This window comes from Colias philodice, chromosome 28, assembly GCF_061535455.1.
Source record: "Colias philodice isolate Cphi_HAF_F1 chromosome 28, ilColPhil1 Martin Lab GWU primary, whole genome shotgun sequence".
Taxonomy (NCBI): Eukaryota; Metazoa; Arthropoda; class Insecta; order Lepidoptera; family Pieridae; genus Colias; species Colias philodice.
Genome location: NC_143113.1, coordinates 325,448 through 341,003, shown reverse-complemented (window position 1 = coordinate 341,003; position 15,556 = coordinate 325,448). Strand labels below are relative to the sequence as shown.

General features: G+C 35.2%; 1 protein-coding gene across 7 annotated transcripts in view; it reads right to left on the bottom strand.

The window, feature by feature from the left end:
- Nucleotides 1-2,727: 2,727 nt before the first annotated feature.
- rhea (Talin_middle and talin-RS domain-containing protein rhea) overlaps nt 2,728-15,556 on the bottom strand; it is a 110,179-nt gene continuing 97,350 nt past the window's right edge. Inside the window, exons 53-65 of one of the 7 annotated variants that reach the window (XM_089712421.1) lie at nt 14,579-14,695; nt 13,933-14,127; nt 13,300-13,495; nt 12,507-12,637; nt 11,330-11,449; nt 10,863-10,991; nt 10,314-10,394; nt 9,901-10,079; nt 9,132-9,275; nt 8,527-8,892; nt 6,954-6,992; nt 6,146-6,373; nt 2,728-5,765 (exon numbers count right to left, since the gene is read on the bottom strand). In XM_089712421.1, coding sequence (XP_089568547.1) covers nt 4,772-5,765; nt 6,146-6,373; nt 6,954-6,992; nt 8,527-8,892; nt 9,132-9,275; nt 9,901-10,079; nt 10,314-10,394; nt 10,863-10,991; nt 11,330-11,449; nt 12,507-12,637; nt 13,300-13,495; nt 13,933-14,127; nt 14,579-14,695 — 2,919 coding nt within the window. In that variant the 3' untranslated portion in view covers nt 2,728-4,771. Of the gene's footprint in view, nt 5,766-6,090; nt 6,374-6,953; nt 6,993-8,526; nt 8,893-9,131; nt 9,276-9,900; nt 10,080-10,313; nt 10,395-10,862; nt 10,992-11,329; nt 11,450-12,506; nt 12,638-13,299; nt 13,496-13,932; nt 14,128-14,578; nt 14,696-15,556 lie in introns of all 7 variants that reach the window. The other 6 variants (XM_089712414.1, XM_089712415.1, XM_089712417.1 and 3 more) reach the window with 6 other exon arrangements.

Genomic DNA, 15,556 nt, shown 5'->3' with positions numbered 1-15,556 from the left:
CACTATAAAATACCTCCATTGCGACGTAAAGAAGAGAAAACTGAAAATGCTATATAGCCGACGGATTCGCATGTAAATTGTATTCAGATCTAATAAGCAATTGGAAAAAATGTGAAGTGTATGACTATTGCAGATCATTAAAAACAAGTAAAAAGCGACTACGGCTTGTATGCACCATATTTTAGTTATAGTAAATAATTTGTAAACTATAGTCTATAACTAAATTACTATAAAGAATAATACACGTAGATGTAGAAAATACTCGCCAACAACTAAATCTACATAATACTATAATGTTGGTAATGATACCCAACTTGTACAATGTTTTAGGTCGATTACGAATGGTGACCGTCAGGCGTCAGCTGCGGCATCTTAGTTGGTTGAACAGTGATTAGGTACCTTCTAACATAAAATCATTCATCAGCTTGTCATTTGTTCATTCAGTCATTTTCGTCAGCTTGAAATTTTTTTGTCGTAGATAAGTAGTTCATATTATATTAGTTACAGATGTATTTTAAAAAACTCGAATTGAGCTTTTTCTCTGCAAAAGGCTGATGGTCAGCGAATCGCTTGTAGTGTTAAAGATTTGAGAGTCGACTTCATCCTACTAGTTTTGATATTCTACTTGAAATTATATACTACTAAATGCGACATTTTTAAATTGAATGTATGCATGTATATTTGTTACTATTTTTAAATGGATCTTGATGATACTTTTTGGGTACAGAAGCCATAGAAATAGTACTTTTTTTGCAGTGAATGGTTATAGTAAATTCATGTTTCTCTTTTTAACAGTTTTGTAGTAGGTAGGTATCGGGGTATAATAGTACCCTGTGTATGGTATTGATTTAAAAAGATTGCCGTTAAAATTGTACTTATTTATCTGCTCTATAAGTTTTAATTGTTGATATATTGGTACCTTTTTTACTTTATAGTTATGATAAAGTAATTGTTCGTGTTTGGATAAGTTGAAGGTTAGATAACTCTTTAGGTCAGGTTAGACAGGTCATCATCTCTTTTTATGAGAATCTCATCGAAATCGGTTCATCCGTTCCAAACATTAGGCAACAATCACAAAAAACAGAAACATTGATAATTTTGTTTTTATAGGATGTGTTACTATGACGCCTTAACCCTTAAGTTATCTTCTATTGAAAATCTCATCAAAATCGATTCAACCATTCCGAAGTTGAAACAATCACATACACATTAGAGAATTTTGAAAACAACATCACCGTCTTTTGTTATTGTTTGGAAAAATAGAATGCCCTATCTTTTAATGAAAATCTCATCAAAATTGGTTCAGGCTTCAGCCATTACAACATTTACACATAAGATAGTTAAAAAAAAATCATCACGTCTATTGTTCGGATAACTAGGTTGCCCTATCTTCTATTGAAAATCCTATCAAAATCGGTTTAGCCGTTCCAAATATCAGATTGAGATTTGATTTTAATGAAATTTTGTGTGCACATAGGGTCTGAGAATTTCTTATCTTTACTTTATAAGTAGTCTTAATGATAAAAGTACCTAACTAAGGCAGAGTTATTATAATAACTTATTAATAAGAGTCATCTAGTAAAATCAATGTACATTCAGATTTTTATAGTGTACATACAGGAAAGGCTAGCAAAATGTGTACATAATAAAACAAAGTCTGCAATTTCAATACTTTATTTAGCGGTTCACCCGGCGTCGCTCGTAGTGCACATTCCACCTCACAGGATCATGTCCAAAGCTGAAAGAATTTTTTAAATTGATGTTGCGTTGAGAGATTACACGTTGTACGTTCAAACAAACTCGTGTGAATTACTATTACTTATCAATACATATAGAACAGGAAATCAGTTTCAGTAGTTTTTATATTTTGTACAAAACTATATATTATTTATTCTAGTAGTGGCGGTAGAAGCCAAATATACTTAATATAAGTTTGTATAAAAAATCTTTCCCTAGCAATAATAATATTATGGAAATTCAATCTGTCACCTTTGAAAGGGAAGCTTGCAATCAATCATTGTTATATATCAGAAATGGAACCTATATTGTTCTAGCAAGCGTTAAGGCGATATTATTTATTGTACAAAAAGTTGTATTTCATATAGTTTAAGAAATTGCTAATTATTATGCCTACAAATTATGAAGATGTAAGAACGAAGATGTGGTATAAGTCAGGTAACAGGTTATACTAAAATCAAATGTGTGCGTGTACTAGTGTACACACACATAAGAAGTGAAACTTCTTTATGACCTTATTTTTCAAAAAATAATTTACTATATGCAACTTTACAGAAATACGAATCACGCGTGGTAAGGATAAGAAAAAAAAGTTGTGTGGTTTTATGAAACCACGGTAAAAGTGAAACTTAGGCACAAAATCGTATTTGTACGATAATTATTATCGTACGGTTAGACCGTCACGCGACATGCGCTACACAGGCCAAAAAGTTTGAGGCGATGTAATAAAAGTTTCACTTTAAAAGATGGCGCGTAACGGAAAAATGTCACGCGTAACGAAAAAATGTTACACTAAATTTTTTTCCAACCCCGATAAAGAAGTTTCACTTCAATAATTAATAGTGTGAAATGTCTTCATATTTAACTTGACTTAAAATTACTGAATAAAAGGGCTAAGGTGCATTAAAAACCTTAGCGTTATCTCAGAATTTACTGTACTTTCTTAGAATATGTATGTAAGGAAGAGGAAAAGAAATAAAAAACAAGTAATTTGAGTTACACAGTTTATTAAATATAAATTACACATAAATGTCGCTACCTCTACAGCTACCGACGATTATTAAAATCTCAAAATAAAAAATAACATGTACTCATTAGTATCACTTATATATCGAAACAAATCATTTATTTGGCTTATCGTTACATGAGATTAATATACTTAAAACTAGCGTACGACTTATTGGTTATAAGTTATCAAAATTACATTGAACAATACAATATATGACTTATAATATATTAAAACATAAATGTCAATCTTAGTACAAATAGCTAGTACATTTTTAAATACATTTATATGGTTATAAAATATAGAATCTATTACATTGGTGTTGTTTACCTTCAGTGGACGTTAGCTCACATGGGCATCACTATCCTACGTTAAAAAAATAAAAATAAATACAAAAAAAGCCGCATTTAGTTAAGGCACCTTAGTATTGTAAATACATATAACTCTTATATAAAATTTACGCGGACACGTCGCACGAGCGTTGAGGGCGAGATCCCAACTTGCTATAAAAGAAATATGAACAAATATATATATGTGCTTTTTGTGTTAATTCTACAACTACTATACCATGCATAGATAATAGACCATAGTCAATAATAATATTTAGATATATGTTCATTTATACATTGGGAACGGATGGACCAATAGTGTAAAATAATAAGTCATTGTCAAAGTATCATTTTTAACCGACTTCAAAAAAGGAGGTTCTCAATTCAGCCGGTATATTTTGTACTATGTAATTAATATATATAATTAAAATATCTTAATATATATAAAAAAAAACATTAATTCTAACATGGTCTATTGTCTATCAACTATGATTTCTACTTTCCTTAAATTAGCAATTAATCCAAAAACAAAAACACTTCACTTACTTCATGTAAATAATATTTATATAAAAAGTCAATTTTTTTAGCGAGTTAATTAACAATAATACATACCTTTTTGTTAAAAATAAAAACATGTTAGAAATTATTAATAATTGCACCGTCAATCACTACGCCTGTTAAATATTACTTTATTAATAATATTACATTATTAAATATAATCTCTATGGCACTAATATCGAGCTACGCGTACATATACCTAATTAAAATACATTTTAAACCAATATGATTCTTATACACATGAAAATAGAGTTCACTTTTGAACTGCTTATTACAATATAAAATAATTAAAAATGAACTTTATCACATGTACATAAGAATCAAAATTGTTTAATAGAAAATGTGCATTGATTGAAAATGTTCTTGTAAATGGTAGAACTTGTGTACAAACAGACAAAATATTATAACCTGTAGTACAGAGTCGTGAATATAGATTCCGATAAATAAATAGCTGCTCTTTTTGTACTGTTTCTTTGTAAAACTGGCATAAATTCGTGTCTCAAATTATTGAAACGTAATTTTAAAACAAATAATATAATTTTACACTTTTAATAGTCACTTTTATATGCAAAGGTCAATTTCTATGTCATTAAAATTTTTATTCATACCTGTTAAATGTAAACTAACACGACTACTACAGGTTATATCAATATAATATATCGGAGGTAGCCACGCGCATAATTAGCGAGATTTCATCATGTTACATGCAAGGCACACATCAAACGACAAATGGCACATCGGCTTTACACAACTACAATTTAAAAACTTCAAAAATCCAATAAATTATATTTCAATAGAAAAAATCTTTAAGGCATCTTTAAGGTCTCTGCTTGAGAGATAGCACTTTGTGAATTTCAACTCGATTATAATATCAACACATCTTTATAAATAAAATTTTCATAAGCCGGAAAATTTCGGCCATTATAGAGAAAGAATAATTTAGCACCGCTTTCCTTAAATCTAAAAGGCTCTGTGATTACATAAACATTTACAATCTACCGAAAAGAATTGCCGAAATTACATAAGTACAACATTTACAGTGTTTTTTTGGCAGCCGAATTATCACTGGAGGATGCAAACGTGCACACACACACACACACACACACACACACACACACACACAAGCAAAAGTTATCAAACCTTAAAAGTTGCCAAACTTCTTGGTGACCGTCGAGCTGGTCTCCGACTTGTGCGAGCTGGTCATCACCGACTTGCGCTCTATCGTCTCTGACGTGATCGTTTGCTTCGAGAACTTTTTATCTAGACTGTCGATTTCCTTAACCAGATCTGATGGCTTCTTTACTTTCATGCTGCTTGTCTGATAATCAGTTGATTGGAACTCTGAAGGTCGCATGAAAGATCGACTAGTGTCAGAACTCATTTTCGACTCGAGCGTGTTGAATCGAGAGTCCAGTGTGCTGTAGCGTGAGTCGTTATCGAATTTCGACAGCTCATCTATGCCTTCCAGCTTGATTGGCTCGTATTTAGTGCTTGTGCTCGTTAAATTCACTGGTGATGAGCTGTAAATCTTGGTGGTTGTTATCTTCTGCGTGCCGTTTGGTATATCTTTCACTTCGGTGGTCGTTTCCTCGAGGAAATTCGGGCCACCGTAGCTGTGCACATCTTTGCCGTACGGCGATGACATCCTGTCGAAGTCCGGTGTGGGCACTTTCACCATGTCCATATGTTTGAAATCTTTGAAGTCCTTGTCTATTTTAGTTGGCGTGGATGTGACGAATGGAGATTTCACGTCTTGTCGCATTTCCGTTTTGATGAATTCTGTTTTAGGGTAGCTCTGGTACGACTCGCTTTTAACTGAGAACTCTGAATGTTTTGTACCACCGGGAATAGCTTCAGTCGACTTGTGGTGTTCGCTGAACGTCTGTCCGATACCGTCTAACGGCGACTTAGATTTCCTTAGAGTAGAGTATATCGGTTCTTTATCGTCAAAGAAAGTTGGAGTTTTGGGGAGATCGCGCGCGTTAAACTTGGGACTCATCGGCGCTGTCACTTTGGGCGCATCGTAACCGTATTTCTCTTCTTTATAGTACTGATTGCTCTCATATTGCCTTTGCTCATCCGTTTTATAGTATTCGTTGACGGGACGCGGCGTGTCGTACAGGCGGGTCTCGTAACTGAAACCACCACGGTCGATTAGTCGGGTGTTAGTGTTTTAAAAGTTAACCCATAACCAAAGGAAGAGGTATGAAAGCCGACACCAGCATGCCATGCGTTTATTGACCACAAATGTAAATAAGAGGCAACACTCAACGGCGCGGAACGGCAAAGGGCGTGTCGTATTAACATCTTCAAAAATTGCCAAACCGCACGTTAGTCGCTATTAATTAGAATTAGAAGCAAACGAACCAAACTCAACACCAACAAGACCGTTACCGTTCGAAACCTTGATTGTCGTCAAACTGTTTCTGTTGATTCGGTATGAAATGTGCGATGACCTACCCCCGGTGCGAGTAGAGAGATAGACGAACCCAATTATGAACCGTTGTCCTCATACTTTAGGAGCGAGATTCGCCTGGGCGGCGGCGGCGGGGCCCTCTCGCGGCGGTAGCTCACCACCTCCCCCCCCTCGGGCATCAAACGGGCTGTTCTCATCACCTCCCCCCCCTCAGGCATCAATCGGGCTGTTCTCATCACCTCCCCCTCCCCCTGCACCAGCCGAGCTGTTCTCACTTCCGGCAGGCGCAACGACTTGACGACAACCGTTTCCTCTGTCATGCTCGTCCTATGTTATATTAGACACCCGCATGCGCAGAAACAACTGTTAGTCGCTACGGCTACGTTACGCATTAACAAAATTCACGAGCAGTTACCGGCTGCGTGACTGTGGAGCTCTTGTTATTAGATGTAGAAATAAGTTAACGGTAAAATTCCTATTAGAAAGGTAAGTTAAAGATAAGTAATGCAGTCAAACAACCCGTAACTGAGGCATCATTTTGTTAATATGTAATTATTAATAAGGCTATATCTATGCATATTAAGATTATACCGATTTGCAATGCTCGAATAATTTTGCACAAAACAATAAGAGCATTGCCAAACCGAATAAGGCGTTAAATATAAAAATAATCATAATAAACGTCGACATGTCGCACATAGATGCAGCGAGGGGTTACTAGCATGTTGCAGTAGAAGTAGATAGATAACAAATTCGTTTACAAAAACAACGGTTATACGCTTTTTATGTACAGAACGATGTGTTTGGCTCAAAAAAAACGCGAGCGGGAGCAAGCTGCGTAATTTACAATGACATAACAATTGAAAGCCTGTAAAATGCATTTGCTTCGTTCAAATGGACGACTTACTCGTTTCTCATCGTTCTGTCATTACTCGTAGTTTTTTCTCTGTAAATAAGATATTATTTGAAAATACCGTAGAGACGACGATGCTTCATAATCCGAGATTGGTTCTTATACTATGTTAAAGAAGTAGTCACTTTATATGGCATCTTTATACAATTTTTCATCCTTTCTAAAATTGTGCATCTCAGATTATACATCATCTACGCAGTTTCTTATTATTAATATAAACGGAAGCGGAGTTTTCCAAGTATAATAGAAACACATTTATCGGCAGATTTTTAAGACGTTTAACCTTAAACACTTCGACAACTACCTTACTTTGTACGCTTTTTACAATATCGAGTACCAAAAAGAGGTTACAATTAAAATATTTTTATAAATTTCTCTTCGAATAGTTCTTAAAAATCTGTTTCACAATAACCACAATACCCAGTCAATAGAGAAGCATGTTATAGCTGTTCTTTTTGGATCCTTGAATTGACCAATGACGTGCCTCCATTTTTTTTTAATATTTAAAAATCTATTTTTAATGCGTTATGAAACTTTTTCAAATAACGAAAAGTCGATGTAAGTGTATATCAAAACGGCGGAAAAATGGAGGGTATAAAAGACATCTATCGTTCTATTTCGATTTCATCAAAAAAGGCACATCATTAGACCAATTCGATAATCTTCCGACGCTTCAAAGCTCATGCAATATCTATAGCGAGTACATGGCTATAGTAATCTTAATACATTATACATTTTATATAAATTGGAATCTTTTTTAATTTTGTAACATTGAATATCACACTTTTACGCATTATTGACTCGTCTTCGGGAAAAAAATATAATTTGTAGAACATTTTTTCGAGAATCCTGTGGAAAATAGCACGAAAAATCTTGATTTGTTTATATTTTTTTTTTAGATTTTTTCATCTGTTTTCCTTACATAACAGAAAATTATAATTATTTTAATATTTTTTTTTTAATTTTCCACAAGATTCGACCACGACAGTAACAAAGATATTCAATATTTTGTAAATAAGTAACACAATTCATACATCTCATCTAATAGGCACATATCATAAGTACATGAAGGCACATCGTAGTTCGAACGTTAAGTAAATATATTTAAAAATTATTAAAGTAAGTAAATATTATCTAAAATCCAGCAGCGTGTAAGAGAAGCAGAAAATAGATTAGATCATGTTAAATATTACATCTAGATTTAATAATACTTTTTAATTGGACAGTCTATTTCAGTCTTTTTAGTTTGCTAGTTATTGATTTACTAAAAAAAAGTTACAAAGTTCAGTGATTTGCAAATTAATCTAAACACCTGGTGCTTTTAGTAAAATTTTATATGGTCCTTCGAATTTTTAATTTCATTTCGGACAACACAACTCAAAACTCATTAAAAAAAAAATAACAAATATCAATCATTAATGCTTTTTTAATCATATTTTTATTTTAATTATTATTTTCTCTCGAAAGAAACAAAATCATTAAACATTTGAATTTAAATCAACTATCGAATATCAAAGTTTACTTTAACTTGCCCCCCTCCCCCCATACCTAACTGAGTTCAACTTACCGTGTAGTGAAACCCTCGTAATTCTGCTTCGGCGTATCGTCCGGTCGGAAGCTAGAGAAGGACGGACTCTGTGCACTTTTGCGTTCCGTCTCTTTCGCGTAACCGTTGTGGTGACCGGGCGACGGGATCTGACCGTGACCGGCTGAATTCTGACCGTGACCGACCGAATTCTGACCGTGACCCGGTGAAGTTAGCCCATAGCCCGGCGAGCCCAGTGTTTGAGAGAGGTTAGCGCTGTGTTGTGTCGTGTTGTATGACGCGTGTTGTGTCGTGTTGAACGACGTGTGTTGTGTCGTGTTGTGAGCACTGTACGTGCTGTTCGGACTGTACGTTGTGTTCGCGAAGCTTGATGTTGGCGATTTGAATCTGGAACGGACGGATCAAACATTTGAATATGTATCTTTATACCATGTTTAAAATCAAATAAAGAATTTAAAATAAATAAATAGGAAATTTTACGTTTAACTAAATCTTTTAATGTGCGTCCAAATATAATTAAATCACGCTCATCTCAATCGCGGTCAATGTTATATGTGACTTTAAAAAAATTTATCATCACGGTCATGTCTTACAAATAGTCATGACCACAACACGTGGTCACTCACCTGTTCCCGTGACCGTGACCATCGTGGTCAGTGTCCGTCTCATCACCGGAAGTATCACCGCGTAGCTTGTATTTCGCCTGTCTGATGGCGGTGAGGCGACCACGTGCTTCCTCTAGCTCTTTCTCTATTCGGAGTACTTCAGATCTGGAAGAGTTTGGTAAAAATGTTATATGTTGCAAAGTATTTGCTATTATAGCGCATTAATTGTTGTAGTGATGCTTTATTAATAGCTTCAAATATAAGTTTGAATACTAATAGGTTTAAGGTAACAAGATACCAACAATTATATGGATTATTGCAATTATCTGAAATAAATGAATAAAAAAATAAAAAAATAAGTGACTTCTTTGTTGGCTGTTGCTTGAAATAAATAATACTATAATAATATAGTCCTGCAATTCTATCCCCCCTTCTATTGGCGAACAATAGACGCTCACATTAATGCTCAAATATTGTCCGAATCAAAACTCTGCCTACGTGTGAATTGGGCAGAGTTTTCTAATGAGGTATACAATAGACGAACACGAAATAGCGTATTTTAACTTTTTAAGCTATCTTCTATCGCGGGCCTTGAGCGCGGGGACCGAATCGAGAAAATCCGTAACGAAAAAACCTCACGCTCCCCACTCCGGCGGGCACGGAGGTGTGGCTTGAAGGCATAGCATGCAATAGCTTTACCACGGCAGTCCCCGAGTGACACACGTCTTTTTTTTCTAGTTAGACAGTGACTAGTTGTTTAAAACACAACGATCCCCCTCCCCCCACTCACCTAGCATCAATCTCCTGCGCGATCCCCCCCACCATGCGCCTGTTCAACACGAGCGACCTCTCGTCGTCGCAGTGTATCGCGTCTCTGGCGGCCCGCACCAAGTTATCCGTCGATCGGATCACTTCGGCGCCGGCCGATTGCAGCCGACGGGTCGACTCGCCGGACGGATCGGCTTTCACCTGCGCATACGCATAAAGGTTAAAAATTCAATTCAAATTCAAATAATTCATTGCATACCAATACATTTTTTTATATCGATTCAGCTGTCTATGCGTGAAAAAGTAGAAAATACGCAAATAGAGAAACTTTCGCGTTTTTAATAATCTTAATAAATTCTTACACTAATTTCCACCAACATTCCATACATATACCCAATTAAATAAACAAATAAATACACAATCTTTCAAATTCACCTTACAAGCGACGAGCAGTTGTGCGGTGGACGAGGCCACTTGCCTCGCGCTCGATATTAGACGCTCTTCTGAAGCCGCGCCCTGAGGAATTAAACCGGGTTAAAATCACGTAAAAATCCGTATAAAGCAAAAGTTAGGTAAGCAGATAATTTGAAGTCGGTTGAAATACGGACACAGTGATTTTTGATTTTATTTTCTTGTTTGTGTGATTGCATGTGCATACAAGTGTGTGTATGTAGGTAAAATTGTGTGCATGTGCATAATTTATGATTTCTAAGGGCAACTGTAAGTGAGTTGACAATTTTTTTATTTATCTGTCTCCGTAAATGTGTTTCTGTATACACATTTTTGTATGTGTACATGATTTTGTATGTGTACATGATTTTGTTTGCGTACATGTATGTATTTGTTTGTGTTTACGTGCGTGCGCGCATATATATTTCTTTATGTGTCCTGTTTGCGTGCGTATACATAATATCTGATTATGTAAATCCGAGCGCTCTCCGAGTACGTATATACCCATGTATGTATGTCTGTCTGTACACCCACCTGTACAAGAGCATTAGCAGCTTCGACCAGCGCATGCGCAGCTGCAGCTACGAGTCTTGCAGCCGATACTAAGCCTTCAGACCATTGGCCGTCGTCCGACGACGATGTGGGACGGCGGGCCACTTTGCCCTGCAAATTATGGTGAAATAATAAGTAAGAAATAATGGTTAAAATTTATCACTTTACGCGCTGCTTAATTTCATTTTACTGGTAGTCCTTTTTATTTAAAAGGAAAAAATTAAGACAACAGCAACTTATATTTGAATAATTTGGGAGTTGTAAAAATCATGAAGTTTTAATAAATAAATCATTGTCGCTGCAAAAACTGTCATAAAGAAAATAATCTACACACCCAAGTCTTCTTATCCTGTCAAAAATATCAAATAATAATATTTTTTTTTGTATAATCTAACAATTCAACTGTTTTATGTTATCTATTCATAAAGTTGTGATCTACAATGAGTTACCTGATCGATAAGCTCCCTCTGCGCGGCGGAAGCTGCGCGAACTAGAGCGGAAGTGGCCGCTATGATCGATTTAGCGGCCTCCAGGATCATCTCGTCAAAGTTCAGTGTTTCGTCCGTTTCCTGAGAGAGATATTATTCGTTTTACAGATAAGTATTAAGAAAGAAATAATATATATAGCAGTCTTCTTTTAACTTAAAAAAATCGAAGATTGGAAGTAAGAACAGATAATTACAGTTTCTTAAAAGCTCTGTTGAAACTGCTTTCCAAACCGATGGTAAATTTTGAATTAGGTATTTCGACGATATAAAAGCGCTTCTGAAGTCAAGTTGAACGAATAAATGTTTGACTTTGAGCAATACGCAAAAATTAATTAAATTGGTAATTAAAAATTATCAACATCACTGCTCAATGCTCATAGAAGGAAAACCATCGCGAAGAAAACAGTTTTTCCAAGAACAAAAAAAATTAGGCTTAAGTTTGATTCAATTTCATTTGAATTTGAGAAAATAGAATACAATCTAACATGCAACATCTTCTCTTTTATTCTCTTCTCAACTCTTTCTCTTGTTCATTCTTCTTATCTTCCCTGTAGAACGGAACACGGTCGATGTGTAATATGTTTGATTCCTGGCTGATACACAAATAAACAACCAAGAATATCAAACATATCTCACCGACGCGTGACACTAATTCTTCTTTCTTCTTCTATCTTCTGTTCTTCTTTTCATATTACGAAATATTTTGTTAAATATTTGAAGTTAACTGTGTATATCTGCGAATACGCTAATTGTAAGTATTGAAGATTTTTAAAAAGTACATTTAGATTATTGTAATAAATCTACTAAGCAATGTTTCTATAATTATAATACAGTTAACGCGAACACAACCAATTTTATTATTTTTGTACTATACACAAATTTGCACATATTATAAAGAATACGTTACAAATATATACATAGCAGACGTTGCAGTAATAATGTATATCAATTTAAAATACAATTATAACCACTATATTTTAAAAAATAATATTACAAAATAGGAGACACAGCACAAATTGCAGTTTTACAACAATTTCAACAACAACAACATACAACACATATTTATGTAGAATAATTTAAGACAAAATATTAAACTGTAATATATGTAAAAATACATAAAAACACAAAATAACCATACCTGTGTATTCGGCACAACCCTCGGCCTGAGCTTGTCCAGTTTCCTGGCGGCCGCGTCTATAGAGGCGGCTGCTCCGAGCAGCTCCTGTTCCGCGATCACCGTCGGGTCCGCGGGGTCCACCCAGTCAGAACCTAGTTGTTATGTAAGTTACATATTATGTAAAATTGACTTGTAACATTGACATGATTTTAAAAGAGCAACTATGCAGTTTCTTGCCGGTTCTTCTTTCATAGATACTACTTTCCGAATCAGTGGTAAATGTTAAAAATATGTAATGACGATTCAAAAGTGCTTCTAAAAGAAGTCTTCTTGAATAAATAAATGTTTTAGTTTCAGTTATAAAAGCTTGTTAAAATAACGTTAAAATAGGTAAGATTGTTTGGTAGGATCCGACTCGAAGGACCAAGGACAAATTGTGGGTAAATCTAGAAATAAGAGAATATTGTAATGGTAAGATTGCTTGTAGGATCCGGCTCAAATTACTTTTAGCATTTTACTCGAAGGATCATGGACAAACTGTAGGTCTACTCAATTGGAACTTAATATTTAGAATAGTTATATTTGAATGAACAAATGATGAAAGGATCGATCAGGCTCGAAGGACCATTCACAAATAAAATAATAGTGTAATAATAGAAAGTAATAGAAATTATAGCGTTTGTTTATAAATTACTAGGTGTTGGTTTTTATAGACAATCAGTATCAGTAGAAATACGAGTGTTTCAAAAATATGAAATTACTCGTTAATATTTCGTATCCTAACACAATAACCATGTATTTTCCCCCCACTCACCTTTAAGCAACTCAGCGGCCGCCAACATATCCGCGACAGCATGAGCGACATTTCTAGACAGATCCGGCAACGCGGCTTTGCTCGCGGGTGCGCTAAGTAACGCACTAAGTAGCGCACGATACGCTTCTGCAGCTGCGCGTGTACTTTCCAACGTGCGCGTGCGCAGCTCGTCACTTTCCGCCGCGTGTGCTGCGCTCTAGTGACGAAATAGTATGTATATTTAATTTTATGGACATTTAAAACATGCTTTTGATATTATGCTTATGATATTTTTATGCTATTATATTTTATGATATTTTTATGCTTTTGATATTTTTTATATAGTTTTGGTAATTTGGATTTATTTAAGAAAAGAGTGAATAGGCTATACTCCTCTGTTCAGGCATACTAACCAATTTTACCGCATCTGCGCTTAACATCAGGCGAGATTGCGGTCAAATGCCTGGACCGTTTTTGAATAAAAAAAAAAGACAAAAATTCTAAAAACTATATTTATAGCTTCAGTATCTACTGAAGATTCGGCATAAATTTATGAAATGTATAGTTTTGACTTATCTACGATTTTATTATATGTAAATATATATTTAGAAATGTTATTTTAGCCGTGTAAGTATGTTATTATTGAATGCTCACCTTGGCCGCAGTCAGCATGTCGAGCACGGTCTTCCTGCCCAGGTTGGCAGCTGCTGTGAGCTGCTCCTGCCCCGCGGCCCCGCCCGTGCCCCCGGCGGCCACCGCTCGGGCTGTGGCTGCGGTCATCAGCCGCGTGCAACGGACCAGCTCTTCGGCGGAACCGCTGCCCGTGGGGGGAGTGGGGGACATTAGCACCTGTCGCAGAAAGGGGTAATGTAGTAAAGGTAATCGCTGCCCGGGGGGGGAGTGGGGAACATTAGCACCTGTCGCAGAAAGATATAGTTTGTAGTATGACAGAATTAAAGAGAATAAATTTTAGCACTAAGGAGTAAACCCAGTGAGTATAGATCACTTTGCAATATGCTATAACTTAAAACACAAAACCGCAGAAAAGGATATTAAAAAAAACCGTCGTCAAATAAATAAAGCAAGAAGTCTTAGAATATACCCTAACACAAACATTCCAAAAACTAAAAATTCTGAAAGAAACGTTTCTTCAAGTATGGAAATAAAATAAATACACCAAAAAAATGAATTAATGAATATAATGAATATTTAATGAATTATACGAAAGATTTTTTTTTTAATGTTAACCATTCCTATAAAACATCAGTATCAAAATTCTACAATATTCTACACCACCTACCTCGATCTCCTGCGAGATAGCTTCTATAGTAGACTCCAATGCCCTTGTTCCCCGCGTGTGTTCATCTTCCACCGCCTTCACCGTCTTCAGCAGTGACGTCACGTTGGTCACCATCACCTGGTTGCCATGGAAACGGGGTTATAGCTTCGTGTACTAGTGTAGTAGATTGTAATAGACGTAACGAATACTTCTGGGAAATATAAGTTTTACTGCCTGCGGATCAATTTTCTTCATTGCAATGATTACATTCTGATTATGACAGTATTTATTCTAATTCTCTTATCTTTTGATACAGACATATTTTTCAAGAAGTAGCGAGTTCAGACTTCTACGCAACTATATTCAAACGTCTCCAGAAGCATTCGTTACGTTGTAATTTAGGAAACCACCATCTGAATTACTCACGAATTTTATAAAATTTTGGTTAATAATTTTGAATTATTACCACAGTAGCCAATCGGGGCCAAAGCTTTAAAGCCAATTGTAAATATGAGCGTGAGTATGATTCTCTCAAGCGTTACCACTTAAGATGATTAAAATAAAATAAATAAAAAGATATACAAACAAAAAATAAAATAAAAAATAAACACCCAAGTGCGAAAAGCTCATGCCAGAAACCCACAAGCTTTCAACCATAAATAAATAGATAGATAAGACATTTCCAGCCGCCTGTAATTTTTTTTCAATATTGGACTTTCGAAGCTAACGCAAGTGAAACCTCCTTTTGTGAAGTCGGTTATAAGTACATGAAAGCTTTTGGCTTTGTTACACACAATGATAGACCGGGATACCATGATTGTATGAATGTTATTAAATCTAAATTTATGACAATTCGACGTAAATCTCTAGAAAAACACAGTTAAACTACGACAATACTAATCTGTTATTTCATCTCTAAAATGCGTTTTTGACAAGTAAGTTAAAATATTATATATAAATCTATTAATGATACAAAAATACTCGAAAATAGCTGAAATG